Genomic DNA, 17,028 nt, shown 5'->3' on the forward strand with positions numbered 1-17,028 from the left:
ACAGCCCTCCTACTCCTTGTTCTATTCCCCGCTCTGGGTCTGTTGCCAACGCATGCCGCTTCCTAAAAATCTGCTTTGCGCGAGGCATTTTTATCATCTCGGCTTCTGGCAGGAACGAGACGTTGCCTAATCTTAAAAGTTATGTCCACTATCTATAGAGAATGGAAGATAGAGTAGTGAAGTTCTTGATACAGTATGAAATCTGTGTTCATCATCCAAAAGTTGAAACTAAACTAAACACAATGAACAGAAACATCTATAGTGTAATCTTCCAAATAAAAGTATGAAGTGAAATCATTTTGTCTGGTTCATATGCGTTTTATGCAATACTTGAACCTCATTCAAGACATTTACACTTCAGTACATCCATAATGTTTTGCTAAAATATTGTCTGACTATTGCTATTGAGATCATGCAAAAATAGTATAAAATATTCATGTTCATCGCCAAATATCTACCCATCCACCCAATTAGGTGCGGTTTGCTGCCTTATTTTTATTTTTGCTCCTCTTTAAAATGCTCACACACACACAAGACGTGATTTGTTCCATTTCGAATACAGGAAGTGAACCGTGCAAAAAATAAAATAAATTGGACCAATTATTAAAGATACATTTTGTTTCATGGAGGAGCTGTTTGTCTCAAGAATGTTATTGCTTTGCTTTTTAGTCCACAATTTGGCGTGATCTATTTTACATTTCTTCAGATATACAAAATAAAATAAAATACAAAAAAATTCTTGGCCTGGTGGCGTTAACTGCTTGTCTCCATGGAGATCGATAGCTTTTATACCACACTCATGCCAGACTTTCCAAGCAAAACAATGACATATTTTAGACAAGACGGTTTCGGAAAAAACTATAAAGTGCATATTTATCTGCTTATTGCATACGATTAAATACATGTACCAACACAATTCCACAATATTAGTAGTGGTATAACATTTGTATCATATCATAGACCTCTCCCTGTGCATGACTAATTTGAGATCCGGCTCTTTTTATATAAATTCATCATCTTCAACTGCCAAAGCCTGTCGGTCCTCACTCCTCCTTCCTACAGCCTCACCACAGCACTCACATGACTAATGAATACACCCGCTCTATCAGATCTCAGTGACCAGACTCATTCCCAGCCTATTGCACGAGCTTTTAATTAAAGATACAACTGCAGTTATTCAAATCACTCTTTTCTTTATGGCTTCTCCCATATCACACATCGACGTGCGCCCCAACGATGTCTGTGCTAGCTTATTGCACTCAGTCTGCACCACAATATACTCCGCGTTTATCTGCAGCATCTGTTAATGTGCCCAAGGATAGCAACCCCACGTCTTTGCTAATTTAGGATTATGCAGTCTTCTTCAAGCTCAGCGCTATTGTGAGGCCCAGTGTAAGCGCTGATTGTAGGTCGTGTACGTTTGTAAATTACCAACAACGTCGTAAAAATGGAGCACATTTTGTTTAAACTATTCAAGAGCCACAGTGGACAAACCGTGTTGTGATTTGTTATTTCATTCACCATATTGTGTGAGGACGAAGGGTTAACTAGCCTTTGTTATTCCAAAGCATTAGAGTAAATAAATCACAAAGTAAAAATAAAAATAAATTAAAAATCCACCTTATGAAATGGTTAAAAAAATTGCACCAATAAAATATAAAGCTGAAATAAATTAAAATCTGCAACAATTAATCAGCTTATTGTGAAAAGTCAACTATTAAAAAAACATCTTAATCATATTGTGATAATCATAATTGTTATCTGGACTATACATACTCCAAAACACGTACAAAAATGCCTTTTTTAAGAAAGACAGCCACGTTTAAAGCAAAATGCAAAAAATGTACATCAATAATACAATTTATAATAATAGTCTCAGTCCTTCAGTTACCATACTTCAACCATTAATTTGAGAAAGATTAATTAAAAAATCCAAAAATAATTATTAGTTTCCGCTCTATTTTAATATGATAGTTATAAGTTAGTTATTTATTATTTCTAAGATAGTTGAACAAAAAACAATAAAAAGGCAGATGGTGTTTGGCTGACACACAAATATACTGCCGACCACTGAATCAATTTGTATCTCTGTAATTCCAAATACTATCTTCAGACTCAGATTGGTGGGACCTCTGGGACCTCAGTCATCTCTTCACGGCCGGAAGGGCAGAACGAACAGTATTAATCCCATCTCTTTTTGACATCACAATTTCCACTGACCAATGACCGCTGCCCTGTAAAACTATGGACGTCCACTACAGGCTTTTCATTAGAATCCCACATTTGTCCTCTTTATTGTCGGGGAGCACTGCCAACCCGCAATCAATAAGACTTTAGGCAAACAGGGGGCGATAGAGCGCACTTTTTACTGTCCCACATGGATTCAGTTCAATCAATGGCACGGAGAACAGTGCCAGGAGTAAATACTGGAACGCCCCGATGAAAAGTGGTCCCACAAGGCTCCAGGGGGTCGTTAGGAAGAGAGAGTTAGTTTACATTGAAAAACAGCTCAGGTATCTACTCTGATTGACAAAGTGATGCAAATTAATGAACCAAACTGTTAGGTAATGAATTAATTATCTAATAGATAATTGCATTACCCTTATAGATTACTGTTGATACTGACCATTAAAGAAAATCGTGCTTGAAATTGGTTGACAACTAATTACATGGACCTGAGGCGAAGTCACATAGTTATATTATAAATGTACTTTTAATTGATGTATTTGTTAATACATATTCATAGTTACTTTACTTGGCAGTGTAGATGAATGTCAGTGCTTTCGAGCAATATATTGTGATTGAAGCATTGGTTGTGACAGTAATAGTGCCTGTGTCTTGACTTTTTGCTGTAACTTATGTACAACAGCAGACGCAATAAACGTAGTACAAGAAATAGAAATTTAATAGATTTGAGACTTTAGGGAACAAAAATTATACTCTGTCTGATGGATTTTTTTCCTTTTAAGGGTGTCTGCAGTTACAAGCCTCTATTATGTGTATTTTTGCCAAGAGAACCTAACTACAGTTTAAATAATTGCTTGAATTGCAGAAAGACAATCATGAATAATACAAACGCAATATAAATTCCCCTGAAATCAGCAGTTCATTGAAAGACTTCACTCAGTTTGTCTCTGTAATTAAACAATCCGCGTTTTGCACTGGCAGGTGAGGTTTGGCATCCGCTCTGTTTGAAGTGCGTTCACTCAGCTTCCGACACACAACGAAGTGTAATACAGCGACAGGAATCTGGAGCCTCGCTATCACAGATGGTGCAACGGAATTGAAAAGTTGGACCGGGATCGAGTAAACAATAACAAACAAATAAAACGTTGTGGAGCTAAACTGTCAAGATCTGGGAAGCAACAGTTGTCTATCAGCTGTCTGTTTACAGCACATGGGATAATGGGAAGGGAAGAAAGCCGTTCTATAAGAAAGTAACAATAACGGTATTAAATATTGTATGGGTAGCATTTTTTTCTGCAACTACGTACTGTTTACTGTATTTTTGTGCAAAATATTGTTAAGTGCACAGCAAAATGGAAATAAAACTGACAACTATAGTCCAGCACTTCCCGTGTTGGTCGTTTTGCTGATTGAATGGTAATGATTTTCTGAGGACGCAGTAGGTCAGGTGTGTGAAGGTTGGAGCTGAGGGCGTCACACTGCAGTGATAGAGCAGCAGGGCATTCTCTCTCTGCGACCCGGGTTTGAGTGGAGGGACTTTTCTTTCTTTTTTTAAAGGTGACCTGATTAGACATGGTTCCAGAGGAGCTCTTAAAGCAAAAGCTCACCTTACAAAAGTGTTATGTCAATGCTTTGTTGGGAAGCCTCTCTTAAACATGTTCGAAGAGAGACAATGACTGGCAGTTTTGGGGGAATAATTAAGTAAAATCACTAGTAGCTGGTCACAGTAGGTCTCTGAATGACAATAAAATAGACACAGCACATAGCACATTTTCATTATCATTATTAACCCACTACAGTCTGTTAAATGCATTAACAATTGACAACAAAACACATGCTAAAGGTTTTAAATGCTTCAATAAAAAGGACAAAAAAACAACAACACTTTTTTCAGTCCAGTGCACAAGTAAACTATGTGGGAGATATGTGTCTCTTTTTGCTGTAATTTTCAATAGCTGAAATTATAGTCAAAATGCTCAATATTGTATTTTTTCTCCAAAACATTTGTGATAATTGAGAATTGCGATATTACATTTTTTACATTTTACACATCAACCTACAGGGGCTTCAATTATACAAAAGATGGCTAAAATTAGACAAAGCATGGTTGATTTTATATTTTTACTTGACATTTGAATGATGGATGATTGTGTCATTATTTTATCTTCAGAAACTAGAGCAAACTTTTGAAGGGTTGCGGAAGTGAGCTTATAATTAAAGTCTTACAATGACCAGACTTCTATCATAGCAGCCAAAATAAGCCTTCATAATATTCCAAAAAGCAGCAGGGGATGAGGGAGACCACAGACTTGAGAGCCTTTCTGCTCCTAATGCATGGCTTAAGATGAGTCGGGTTTCCCTTTCTTCTCTCTGCCTGAACATGTAAAGCATTTGTCACTGTTTGACCTAAATCTGCCTGCGGCTCACAGTAGTGTCACCGAGCAGAATGCAATTGTAATCCATATCATAAAAGTAAGCAGGGTTACCAGCGCCGGGCCTCTGTCTGCGGTAACTGAATGGACCCCTATGTGTGAGCTTTATGTAACTCCCTGCATGTGGCTCCAGCACATGGTCAATAATCCTGTTTGATGGCCTTTTCACGACGGAGGCTCAAAGGTGAGACGCGGAGCAGCAAAGTTTCATCTATGATTAATCATTTTCAAGTGCCAGTATCGCCTGGTATGCTGCCTGGTTCGAGTTTGAGGAAGTTAAAAGCAGTTTGACTCGACTATGTAGAAACAACAGCATATACGTCATTAAATGTGGTGTCAAGTCGTGCTAAATAATACTACTTGTCTAATAAAGGTGGGTAATATTGTCAACATTTTGATAATTTTGTTAATGCTGTTTCAAATAACTTGAATATAAACTGTCATGCTAGAAAATGCTAGAAACAGAGCAGCTTAAAAATAAGGGTATATGGTGATATTCCTACGCTTTAGCACTTAATTTTTAAATTTACCTCAACTGATACATTTAAAAAGACTTGTTATAACACATTTCTGTTGATTGATATAATATCATCTGGTCAATCACTGTCAGGATTAATATTGCCCACCCTTACTGTATAATCCAACAAAAATCCTAAATTGGTTGCACAACAGACATTTTCCTAAATAAAAAGTGGATTTTATTACAATCTGAAGTTTGAAGCAGCCCAGCGTAAAATGAAACCGCACCTCTGTATTCTTAAAGTCATATTTTTGAGGCGAAAGTAGCACTAACACATTTAAATCTCTATATGCAGCCTCCATTTCTCATCGCTATTTATTTCTAATATTGCCTTGAATTTAGCGGTGAATTCCCATGCCAGGAGCGGGTCCCTGAACCTGTCAGCCTCTCTATTGCCATGTGACAAATAACTCGCCGCACTACGAGCAAAATGGGATCTGCTCCACTGCTTGAATTATTGAAGTGGACAGTGTGAGAAATGTACGCCACAAAATTCATCCACATTGGCCATGCATAATGTTTTAATACGTTTCCAATCCCATTCCAGGCCATTCATTTCCCTGCAAAGTATCTTCCTGTGTCATATTAGGCAATTTTGGGGCTGACGCGATGAGGTGTTCTACAACTCAACCCGAAAATAACCCGCGTGGGCAATCTGGGGGCCGCAGACGGGTGACAGTTTGGGGGGGTTTGTCAGCTGTCTTATTACTAAAATCAGTATGTGCCACAGTCGCTCACACGTTGGCCATTTCCAGTCGATAATCCCATTCCGATGTCACTCACAGCGTGCATGAAGAAACACATGAGGCCGATCGATGTGCTGTGACAGGGAGCAGGCCAAGAAGACGTCAAGAAGTGTGGCCCGGCCAAGTATGTAGTATGTGGAGTATGTGCAGTTACATATTGAAGATTATGTGTCTTTAATTTCTTTAACTGGATATTACATTTCAATAAAGGGGAAAAGTCAATATAGAAAAGAATGAGTAAGTGTGGCATGAAATTGTCTTGGGACTGTATCTGTTGTTGCACAAAGCTAATTCATAATCACAGGACTGATTTAATGTTTGTGGGATCCAGGGTGGAGATTAAATTGACATTTAGATAATATTGTGAATTTTGTTTTGAAGATATGCAGATGTTGAATATCGACTATATCATTTGTGCAAAAAAGATCTGACTGAAAATAAAAATGAAAGAAAGATGTCTTGTAAACGTTCAAATAAGGGTAGATATTTATGTAGTTTTGTGATTAATCTAATTTCACATTTGTCTTATAATTAAATCTCAATTAATACGTTTAAAAACATGTTTTAACACATCTCTTTCGAACTGACATAATATTGCCTGACTATATTTATCTGAATAGTCCAAAAACATGATAATTAAATCTCAATTAATACGTTTAAAAACATGTTTTAACACATCTCTTTTGAACTGACATAATATCGTCTGACTATCATTATCTGAATAGTCCAAAAAACATGATGATATTTTCATTTTTGTCGCTCTCTCTATGGGCACTATTGCGTTTTAACCATAAATTATGGCACTTAACACATTTTTCATCACTCTTACGCTCATGGACAGTAAATACTTGGTAAAAGATAAGTCAGATAAGATGCAGTGAAAAAGAAAAGCACACTTCCACGGTAAATAGTTAATTATGCTCAGGATGTGATAACTGGGAAATACATTCAGACCACTGCAAACCGTTTAAAATGTAGCTTTTTAATGTTTTTTAAACTTAAAACCACGTTCACCGTGTTTAATCTGCTTTTATACCGACTAACTTTGACGTGCTATTCTGTTTAACGTACCCTTACATAAAACATTGCCCATAAAACACGCATTTCTTCTGCCTATACACGCGACAAAATGGGTCTGTTCTTTTTTAAGACTCCTTTCATTTTCCTCATCTCCCAAACGACAGCCACTAATGCAGTCCTCCTTTGAATCCATTTTATCAGTACGTATTATTAGCCCTCACAGCCGCCGTTGACCTTGGCCAGTTTCGTAGCCTGAAGTGAGCGTATATTCTCGACACTCCTTTGTGCTCCTCCTTCTCTCCGCAGTAGATTTCAATGGGGACCTTATAAACCGTAATGAACTCGAAAAGCGCCTTCTTCTTCCCGTGCCACCGCGCAGTGCGTCGTATCCCGGCACAATGTCGAAAGCCATTTGAGGGCAGAAAATGCGCGCTTAGGAGAACGGCACCTAAAAGCACAACATGATACGGACAAACAAAGCCAGCGACAAAGGTCAAAAATATTGCCTTGCCAGTCAACAGGCTCAACAACATGCTGATCGCCCGAATTCGACCACTCGCTGTCGGCGCATTTTCAAAACAGTCCTTTTAGTGACCTTTGTGGGGGGAAAAAAGAGCTTGCATCTGTGGTAAATTAAAACGCCAACGAACAAGCTTGAGGACAAATAGTACTTGCAATTCAAAACGGACTTTATTGTAAATATTCGTCATCTTTTACTTCTGTTTTCTTTTCGTCTTTAGTGCTTTAGCCTCGCAGTTGTCCTTCTGGCCACGGACAGAATGCAAAATGTTTAACCTCGACTACTACAACTATACATAAACTATACATATGCCACTATAAAGCAAAGTATTATTCTTTCTTTTAAGAAGATGGATGTGCTGATTATCCAATTCTGCATAAAAAAGTTTAAATTTAGACTAGGGCGGTAATTAATCGAAATTGTAATGTGAATTGACCCAATTTGCAAATCAACAATGCTGCAATTTCCTCCAGAAACGAGAACACAATTCTGCTTTTTAAATAAAACAACTTCTAACCCTGTAGTTTAGATCTTAAATACATGATTGTTTGTGATTATGTAATTGTTGGTCAGTTTATGTTTCTTTTTGTGGCATTTAAAATGTGAACTTTGAACAGAATCTTACTATTAAAACATACACCGCAAATCCGCAAAATTGTTTATTCGATGTTTTGGCTAATTTAGACACATAATTAAATGAGCCTCTAAGTCTTTTTAACGTACGACTGGACGATATGCACAAAAAATTATATATATCATGATTTTCTTGGGTCCAAATCACAATGAAGCATTTGTTCATAATTGTTCATAAACTGTTTTATATAATATCTTAAAAAGAGACAGAACCGTCGAGTAAAGAGTAATCTTTCTGTGCTTTTGGGGTCAATTTTATAGCCCAGACACATTTTGTGCAATAAACTTGAACTTGAACCAAGACATTTAGAGACACATTTTGCAAATTTAAGAGAAACTCACTGTCGATTTTACCAAAATGGCAGAATGAGGAATGAGATCGTGATTTGATTTTTAGCACCATATTTCCCCGCTCTATTTGAACTAATACACATTTTTGGCTATTTTTCCTACTTTCTTTAATACTTTTAATCATATTCATTTTATTTTGTTTTAATTTTTTGTTCGGCCTATATAACTGTCCCAAACTGACTTGAATGCGGAGCCACTGTTTGCCATTGCTTGACCTGAATATTAGCATCCGTACCCAGGAGCAGGCGGAGGATGGTGGACCATTGCAAGCCTGTAAGAGCAGCACAAAGACAGGCACGGTGATCCCTGAGTGGAGCCTGCTCGCCTCGGGCCACGGACATGTACAAAGTGCTGTTTCTTTTTGTGGCCGGATCACGCGGCGCAACAGTGAATCCCTGGGTGACACCATTTGACTTTCATTAGGAGTTTGAGCAGTAAGTGTACTCAACCCCGGCGTGAAGACCTCCCAACAGACACGTACCATTAGTATTTATTAGCCACTGTTGTAGGTGGGATTAATGCTTGGGTACGTGACTGGAGACATGGCTATTCTTTAAGCACTGACAGTTACTGCAGGTGCTATGAGAACCCATTTTGTCAAAAGTTTGCTCTAATTTCTTTGCCATATTCAGATTTATGTTTTCCTTATCCATATTTTCTCAAAATGTGTACCATAATGCTGCAGTTAATTACTGACATTTTAGCTAATGTATTATCTACACTCTAAGCCCGAATTAGATGTGATTAAAAAATGTTTGTGAGGACACTGGTTTCCGAGGAAACGAGATTAGCGTTGGATATTACAGTAATAGTTCAAATGACAATATTAGTTCAAATTACAACATTAGTTCCGTTGGCGTGGCTGCTCATTGGTCTGTTGCAAAATCCCCAAGTGCCTTCAAATTGTTAATCAATTAAGATAACACACTGAAATAAGATAACACACAGAAATAAGATAACTCACTGAAACATGCCTTCAAAGCTTGAAAAAATGTTATGTTTTTTTTTTATTTCATCTAATACCAATAACAACACATTTTACCAAGCTTTAAATTGGTTACTTCTAATTAATCTGAGCCATAATCTTAGCTCACAAATGTGTGCAGTGATAATAGCATCGACTCACATTAACTTGACTGCTAAGTCATGGTCACTAGGCTCTGTTGTTATAAGTCAGTTCTGTTAAAACACTAACACACAACACCTATTTGCATTTAAATAAGTGAAAAGCTTAGTGAAACGCAAGCACATTCAGCCTAAAAATGTCAACATTGCTCACAATCTCCTGATACGATCTTGAATGGACCAGAGTTACTCATATCCACAGCACAGTGGCTTTCCACAACACCATACATTAAACATCATCAAATGTATATTCTCTGCAATTGGTCTGAAGCAGCATCTTTAGACAACATACATTTCCCATCCACTACCAAATGCCAAGCAATAATAAGAACCATCCTAGTGTAAAGAAAATAGTCAGACCATTAAACACGAACACCAGAATATACCCAAGAGATGGCAAAAGGATGAATACATGCTTGACCTCAATGTTACCCTAAAGCAAGACTCTAGTGCCATCTATTGAAAACAACAAATCAGATTTCTGTACAATCAAACTTGCTGCATTGGAACTTGATCAGAGAAATCATACAATGAGTCTAATACACAGGGGGGAAAGTGCCTCAGACTGGAAATGTGTGTAAATAAATCGTCATTGTAGACTTTGAACTGGATTTGCTCATAACTATGTGAGATATCAAATGCTGGACACCGGAAAGACCAACTGGTTACCTTCTTTGAGGAGGCGGGAGTGGAGGAGTAGGATGAGGAAGCAGCAGATCGCCGCTCCGGTCAGTGCCCACGCAACTCGGAGCAGCTGCATCGTGGCGTTTGCTGGGCGCTTTGTACCGCGGGGCGAGCGAGCGCGTGAGGCGGGCGTGCGGCGGCGGCGGGCGGCGGGCGCGGGGGAACGCTCTCCGACTCAGCTCACGCACACGAACTGACTCATACTGACGCTCAAAATCACTGGTTATCCTCGTTATGGCAAATCCAACTTGATAGTCCAATGTAACGGAGGAGCGAGCGCGCGCGCTTCTGCCGCTCCTCGGTGCGTCAAAGTGTTTCCAAGAGCGGCGGGGCGATTAACCCCCAATCACCGGCTCAAAGCTTGTCATCGCGTCTTCTTCTTTTTCTTCTTCTTCTTCTTCTTCTTCTTCTTCTTCTTCTTCTTCTTCTTCTGCTTCTTCTTCTTCTTCTTCTTCTGCTTCTTCTTCTTCTTCTTCTTCTTCTTCTTCTTTTCTATTATTTTTCTCCTTTTCACCCCCTAGATGTCGGCTCGTCTCTTGCCCTCTTGTCCGGACAGAGGCGCGCGTAAAAGCTGCGAGTGCGCACACGGCGGTCCACGATGCGGCGCGCGGCAGACGATGATCGCCGGTCTCCACTGCATGTTACGCACGTCGCGCGCTTCTCCCGCCGCCGCTGGTGCTGATGCTGCTGCTGCTGCTGGAGAGGCACAGGCGGAGAGCGCAGTGCCAGACCAGTCTCCTCTCCGAATCCCCCTCTCTCCCTCTCTCTCCCTTCCTCTCTCCCTCTGTCTTGCGCCACGTCGCTCGCTCACTCTCTCGCGCTCTCTCCGATGGCGTTTCTCTCCTTCCCCTCTGTTCTTCTTCTTCTTCTCTGTGTCTTTATACTCTCATCCAACAGTTCCAAATCGCGTTCAAAAGCCACCCGTTTTCGCGTTTCTGTTTGATGTAAAGTTGTCAAGCCGGTTTGGCTGTATGACAAACGGGAAAGGAGGATGGATAATATATATATATATATATATATATATATTATAATTATATTATATATATATATATATATATATATATATATATATATATATATATATATATATATATATATATATATTATATATATATATATATATATATATAATATAATAGGAGGAAAAAACAGAATATACTTCAAAAACGCAAAAAGCTGAAAATGTTGTAATGAAAGGATAGGAAATGATGCTTATGGCTGGTCATATTCATGCAGGTTTTTCGGGCACATGTAGGTTAGAAAAAGCAAATCAGATCTAGATGATGAATGTGCAATAAGCAGAATAACAGTTATTTATGTTGGCCTAAATTAAACCATGAGAACTGTGTAAACAATATGCTGTTTCTTTTTATTGCATAAGGCTATTACTAAATACTTTACTATCTCCCCCAAATTATGTCCAAAGGGAAAATGTTAAACTATAACAAATAAACATAGTGTATTTACCCCAAGTAAGGTCAATGCATTTCAGCACAGAACATAACAAAGGCCAGCAAACATTATGCTACTTAATTATTGCACTTAAGCTCAATGATGTACCTGGAATCCATTAATGGGAACGATGCTAGGCAGTGCTTTTGTTTTTTTTCTATAATAATTTGTCAAGTGACAGCTCCAAAAGGGCAAGTAAACAGTATACATATGCAGGAACACTTAAGGAGTTTTCAGCATGCTGCCATGGGAACAGCGCTCCATATGGTCCACGGTTTAACTGGAGTTTACTCACAAATGTCCTAATTCTTGTGCACACTATCAAATATTTTGCAAGAAAAAACAAAACAAAAATAAATCTCCATCAACAGAAAAAAAAACATATTAAATTGAATGTTTCCATCTTTGTCCATGTAAAATAAAGGACTTTGAGATTGAAAACTGTTTTAATGCCTGACCGCTCTCGACCCTAGCAACAACTCTTAATACCACGTCACAAAATAGATTGCTATCTATTATAGGATTTTCCCACCGTAGCAAAAACAACAGTGTGCGATGTGAATAGGTGGACATCATACGGCGCCAAGACAAAAGCTCAACAAACATTACGCTCAATAATAACCCTAATTGTGCTTTCAAAGCCAAAAATTATACAGCCGTTTATCACGAGGCAGAGCGTGACTGGTTTAGCAAGACCATTTTATGAATTTTAATAGGGTGTGTGGAGAAAGGCAGTGCTGCTGTATTAGCCGAGCCTCCTGGATATTGAAACAAGCTTTAGGTTGTGGGTGGCCAAGCTCCCGGCCAATTTTGTGAGAATATTCAGATTCTATTACACATGCATTCCAGAATTTCATCATTTCACCGTCAACATAAAGAATTAATGCCGTAACAAATTCTTCAAAAGCCGCCACTGCCTTTCTCGGTGTGATATCGTGGAAGATATGTTTTGAGCGATGATGATGTTGAGCAGCTGAACAGTAGGTTTCATAATCCCCCCTGCTGACGGCCAACACTGCCATTGTTTCATGTACGGTTTATTTGCATAAAGAGGCGTGTTAATTCTAATATTTATTCAGAAAATAAGCTATGTGTGCCCGGGTGGGGAGCGAAACAAGCATTTTTTTATGTCGTCATGTGGCGCAGAGATATTACGCCCCTAAACCAGCCTCAACATTTAAGCGATCCACTAAATTACCGTATTTTCCGGACTATAAGTCGCACCGGAGTATAAGTTGCACCAGCCAAAAAATGCATAATAGAGAAGAAAAAAACATATATAAGTTGCACTGGAGTATGAAATGCGGTTGAAAGTGTGAAAATAACAAATAATATCACATATAAGTCGCTCCAGAGTATAAGTATGAAAAAAGGTGCAACTTATAGTCCGGAAAATACGGTATTCGCATTGTTCTTGGATTGGACCATGTTTAAATCGCCATACCAACAACTGCAGACCAAGACCACCAGAAAACGTTTTTTCGTTGTAACGATTAGCGGTAGTTCATTAAATTAAGTTAAAACAAATAGGTGCAGATTGAATAATGTTGTTGTTTCAAGGTGAGAGTTTGTATGCTGAGAGAGCAAAGTGACAAACAGGAAGTAAGAGTTTTGTCTGTAGTGTCTCGCCCATAGACTTTATATACCATATTTTCTGGACTATAAGTTGCACCTTTTTTCATAGTTTTTGCCGGAGTGTGACTTATACTTATATTTATACTTATATACTTATACTTACACTCCGGAGCGACTTATGTGTGATATTGTTTGTTATTTTCACACTTGCAACCGCATTTCATACTCCAGTGCAACTTATATATGTTTTTTTCTTCTCTATTATGCATTTTTTGGCTGGTGCAACTTATACTCCGGTGCGACTTATAGTCCGGAAAATACGGTAAGTGGAAGTAGCAAAGCTGCCGCGTTCCAAACAGGAAGTTGGTCTGGGCGTCAAGCCTGGATCCCATTCACCATTTCTTCAGACCCGCTGACGTCAGGACTTAAAATGCTTGTTTTAAAACTGACAAAGTTTTAGAGAGATACACAGAAAGATATGAACTTGATCAGTATAATCTTCCTGATCACTTTTGAAACAATGACATTATAAGTGACAATGCGAGTCAAGCTGTCATGGGGTGTAGCTGAGTTTGGCCCCTGCAGCTACAGACACTAATTAGCTACTAAGTGTGTTGCCTGTTTTATAAGCTGTGGATTTATGAGCAGATGTCCACATGCCACTCTGTAGATTTGTACAATTAGTGGCCTTTATTGACATCTCTAATTGTCTCCACTCCTGTATGGATCTGGCGAGAAAGGCAATTAAAATGACTTAATCCAACACAAATCAAGTCTTTGGAAACAGTAAGTATCTTTAATAGTCTCATTAAAAGCACAGTTCTTGTGTATCTCGTGTCATGTGTGTGTTTTTCCGTCCCAAAGGCTTTATTGGACAGAACGGATGTTGCATGAAAATGGGAGAGAGAGATGGTATGGACATTCGGTAAATGGTCAAGGATCAGAATCGAACCCACGGCGCCGCTGTGGAAATATAAAAAAACTGCATTAATTCCATGGATTGTTGCACAAAGCCGTGGCAGTAAGTATTGTGTAATGACATTTGAGTACACAGTATGTTTTTGGGTCCCTCATCTGAATATGAGTCACATCTAAATGTTAATGCATTCAAACTGCTACAACGACACCACATTGTTCTGCTGGAACCACACTGAACACTACTGAACACTACTGAGCACTACTGAGCACTACTGAACCCTACTGAAACACACTGAACACTACTGAACAACACTGAACACTACTGAACCACACTGTACACTACTGAACCACACTGAACACTATTGAACACTACTGAGCACTACTGAACACTACTGAACCCTACTGAACACTACTGTACACTGCTGAGCACTACTGAACCCTACTGAACCACACTGAACCACACTGAACACTACTGAACCACACTGAACACTACTGAATACTACTGAACCATACTTAACGCTACTGAACCACACTGAACACTACTGAGCACTACTGAGCACTACTGAACACTTCTGAACCCTACTGAACCACACTGAACACTACTGAGCACTACTGAGCACTACTGAACCCTACTGAACCACACTGAACACTACTGAACCACACTAAACACTACTGAACACTACTGAGCACTACTGAACACTACTGAACACTACTGAATCCTACTGAACCCTACTGAACCACACTGAACACTACTGAACACTACTGGGCACTACTGAATCCTACTGAACCACACTGAACACTACTGAACCACACCGAACACTACTGAACCACAGTGAACACTACTGAATACTACTGAACCATACTGAACACTACTGAACCATACCGAAAACTACTGAACCAAACTGAACACTACTGAGGACTACTGGGCATTACTGAACACTACTGAACCCTACTAAACCATACTGAACCACACTGAACACTACTGAGCACTACTGAGCACTACTGAGAACTACTGAACCCTACTGAACCACACTGAAAACTACTGAACCACACCGAACACTACTGAACCACACTGAACACTACTGAATACTACTGAACCATACTGAACACTACTGAACCACACTGAACACTACTGAACCACACTGAACACTACTGCACCACACTGAACACTACTGAACCACACTGAACCACACTGAACCACACTGAACACTACTGAACACTGCTGAACCACACTGAACACTACTGAATACTACTGAACCATACTGAACACTACTGAACCACAGCGAACACTACTGAATACTACTGAACACTACTGAACCATACTGAACACTACTGAACCATACTGAACACTACTGAATACTACTGAACCATACTGAACACTACTGAACCACACTGAACACTACTGAACACTACTGAACACTACCAACCATACTGAACACTACTGAACCATACTGAACACTACTGAATACTACTGAACCATACTGAACACTACTGGACCATACCGAACACTACTGAATACTACTGAACCACACTAAACCATAATGAACAATACTGAACCATACTGAACCATACTGAACCATACTGAACACTACTGAATACTACTGAACACTACTGAACCATACTGAACACTACTGAATACTACTGAACCATACTGAACACTACTGAATACTAATGAACCATTCTGAACACTACTGAACCACATTGAACCATACTGAACACTACTGAATACTATTGAACAATACTGAACACTACTGGACCAAACTGAATACTACTGAATACTATTGAACCACACTAAATTATACTGAACACTACTGAACCATACTGAACACTACTGAATACTACTGAACAGTACTGAACACTACTGAACCACACCGAACACTACTGAATACTACTGAACACTACTGAACACTACTGAATACTACTGAACCATACTGAACAAAACTGAATACTACTGGACCATACAGAACACTACTGAACCACACTGAACCATACTGAACACTACTGAACCACACTGAACCATACTGAACAATGCTGAATACTACTGAACCACACTGAACACTACTGAATACTGCTGAATACTACTGAGCCATACTGAACACTACTTAACCATACTGAACAATACTGAATACTACTGAACCATACTGAACACTACTGAACAACACTGAACACTACTGAACCACACTGCACACTACTGAACCACACTGAACACTATTGAACACTACTGAAAACTACTGAACCACACTGAACACGACTGAACACTACTGAACAACACTGAACACTACTGAACCATACTGAACACTACTGAATACTACTGAACCACAATAAACCATACTGAACACTACTGAACACTACTGAACCATACTGAACACTACTGAATACTACTGAACCATACTGAACACTACTGAACCACAGCGAACACTACTGAATACTACTGAACACTACTGAACCATACTGAACACTACTGAATACTACTGAACCATACTGAACACTACTGAACCACACTGAACCATACTGAACACTACTGAATACTACTGAACCATTCTGAACACTACTGAACCACACTGAACCATACTGAACACTACTGAATACTACTGAACCATACTGAACACTACTGGACCAAACTAAACACTACTGAATACTATTGAACCACACTAAACCATATTGAACACTACTGAACCATACTGAACACTACTGAATTCTACTGAACAGTACTGAACACTACTGAACCAGCCCGAACACTACTGACTACTACTGAACACCACTGAACACTACTGAATACTACTGAACCATACTGAACAAAACTGAATACTACTGGACCATACAGAACACTACTGAACCACACTGAACCATACTGAACAATGCTGA

The 17,028-nt window shown here is 39.0% G+C and overlaps 1 protein-coding gene across 2 annotated transcripts in view; it reads right to left on the reverse strand.

Annotated features, from left to right (window-relative positions):
- Window positions 1-17,028, reverse strand: part of tafa5a (TAFA chemokine like family member 5a) — a 231,809-nt gene that overhangs the window by 114,689 nt on the left and 100,092 nt on the right. The window contains exon 1 of one of the 2 annotated variants that reach the window (XM_072455039.1): window positions 10,204-10,375. The exons of the other annotated variant lie outside the window; for it this stretch is intronic. Coding sequence (XP_072311140.1) covers window positions 10,204-10,294 — 91 coding nt within the window. The 5' untranslated portion in view covers window positions 10,295-10,375. Of the gene's footprint in view, window positions 1-10,203; window positions 10,376-17,028 lie in introns of those variants that run through there. 2 annotated transcript variants of the gene reach the window in all.

Source organism: Eucyclogobius newberryi, unplaced genomic scaffold, assembly GCF_026437365.1.
Source record: "Eucyclogobius newberryi isolate DKJ021-1_F unplaced genomic scaffold, fEucNew1.0.hap1 SCAF_2, whole genome shotgun sequence".
Taxonomy (NCBI): domain Eukaryota; kingdom Metazoa; phylum Chordata; class Actinopteri; order Gobiiformes; family Gobiidae; genus Eucyclogobius; species Eucyclogobius newberryi.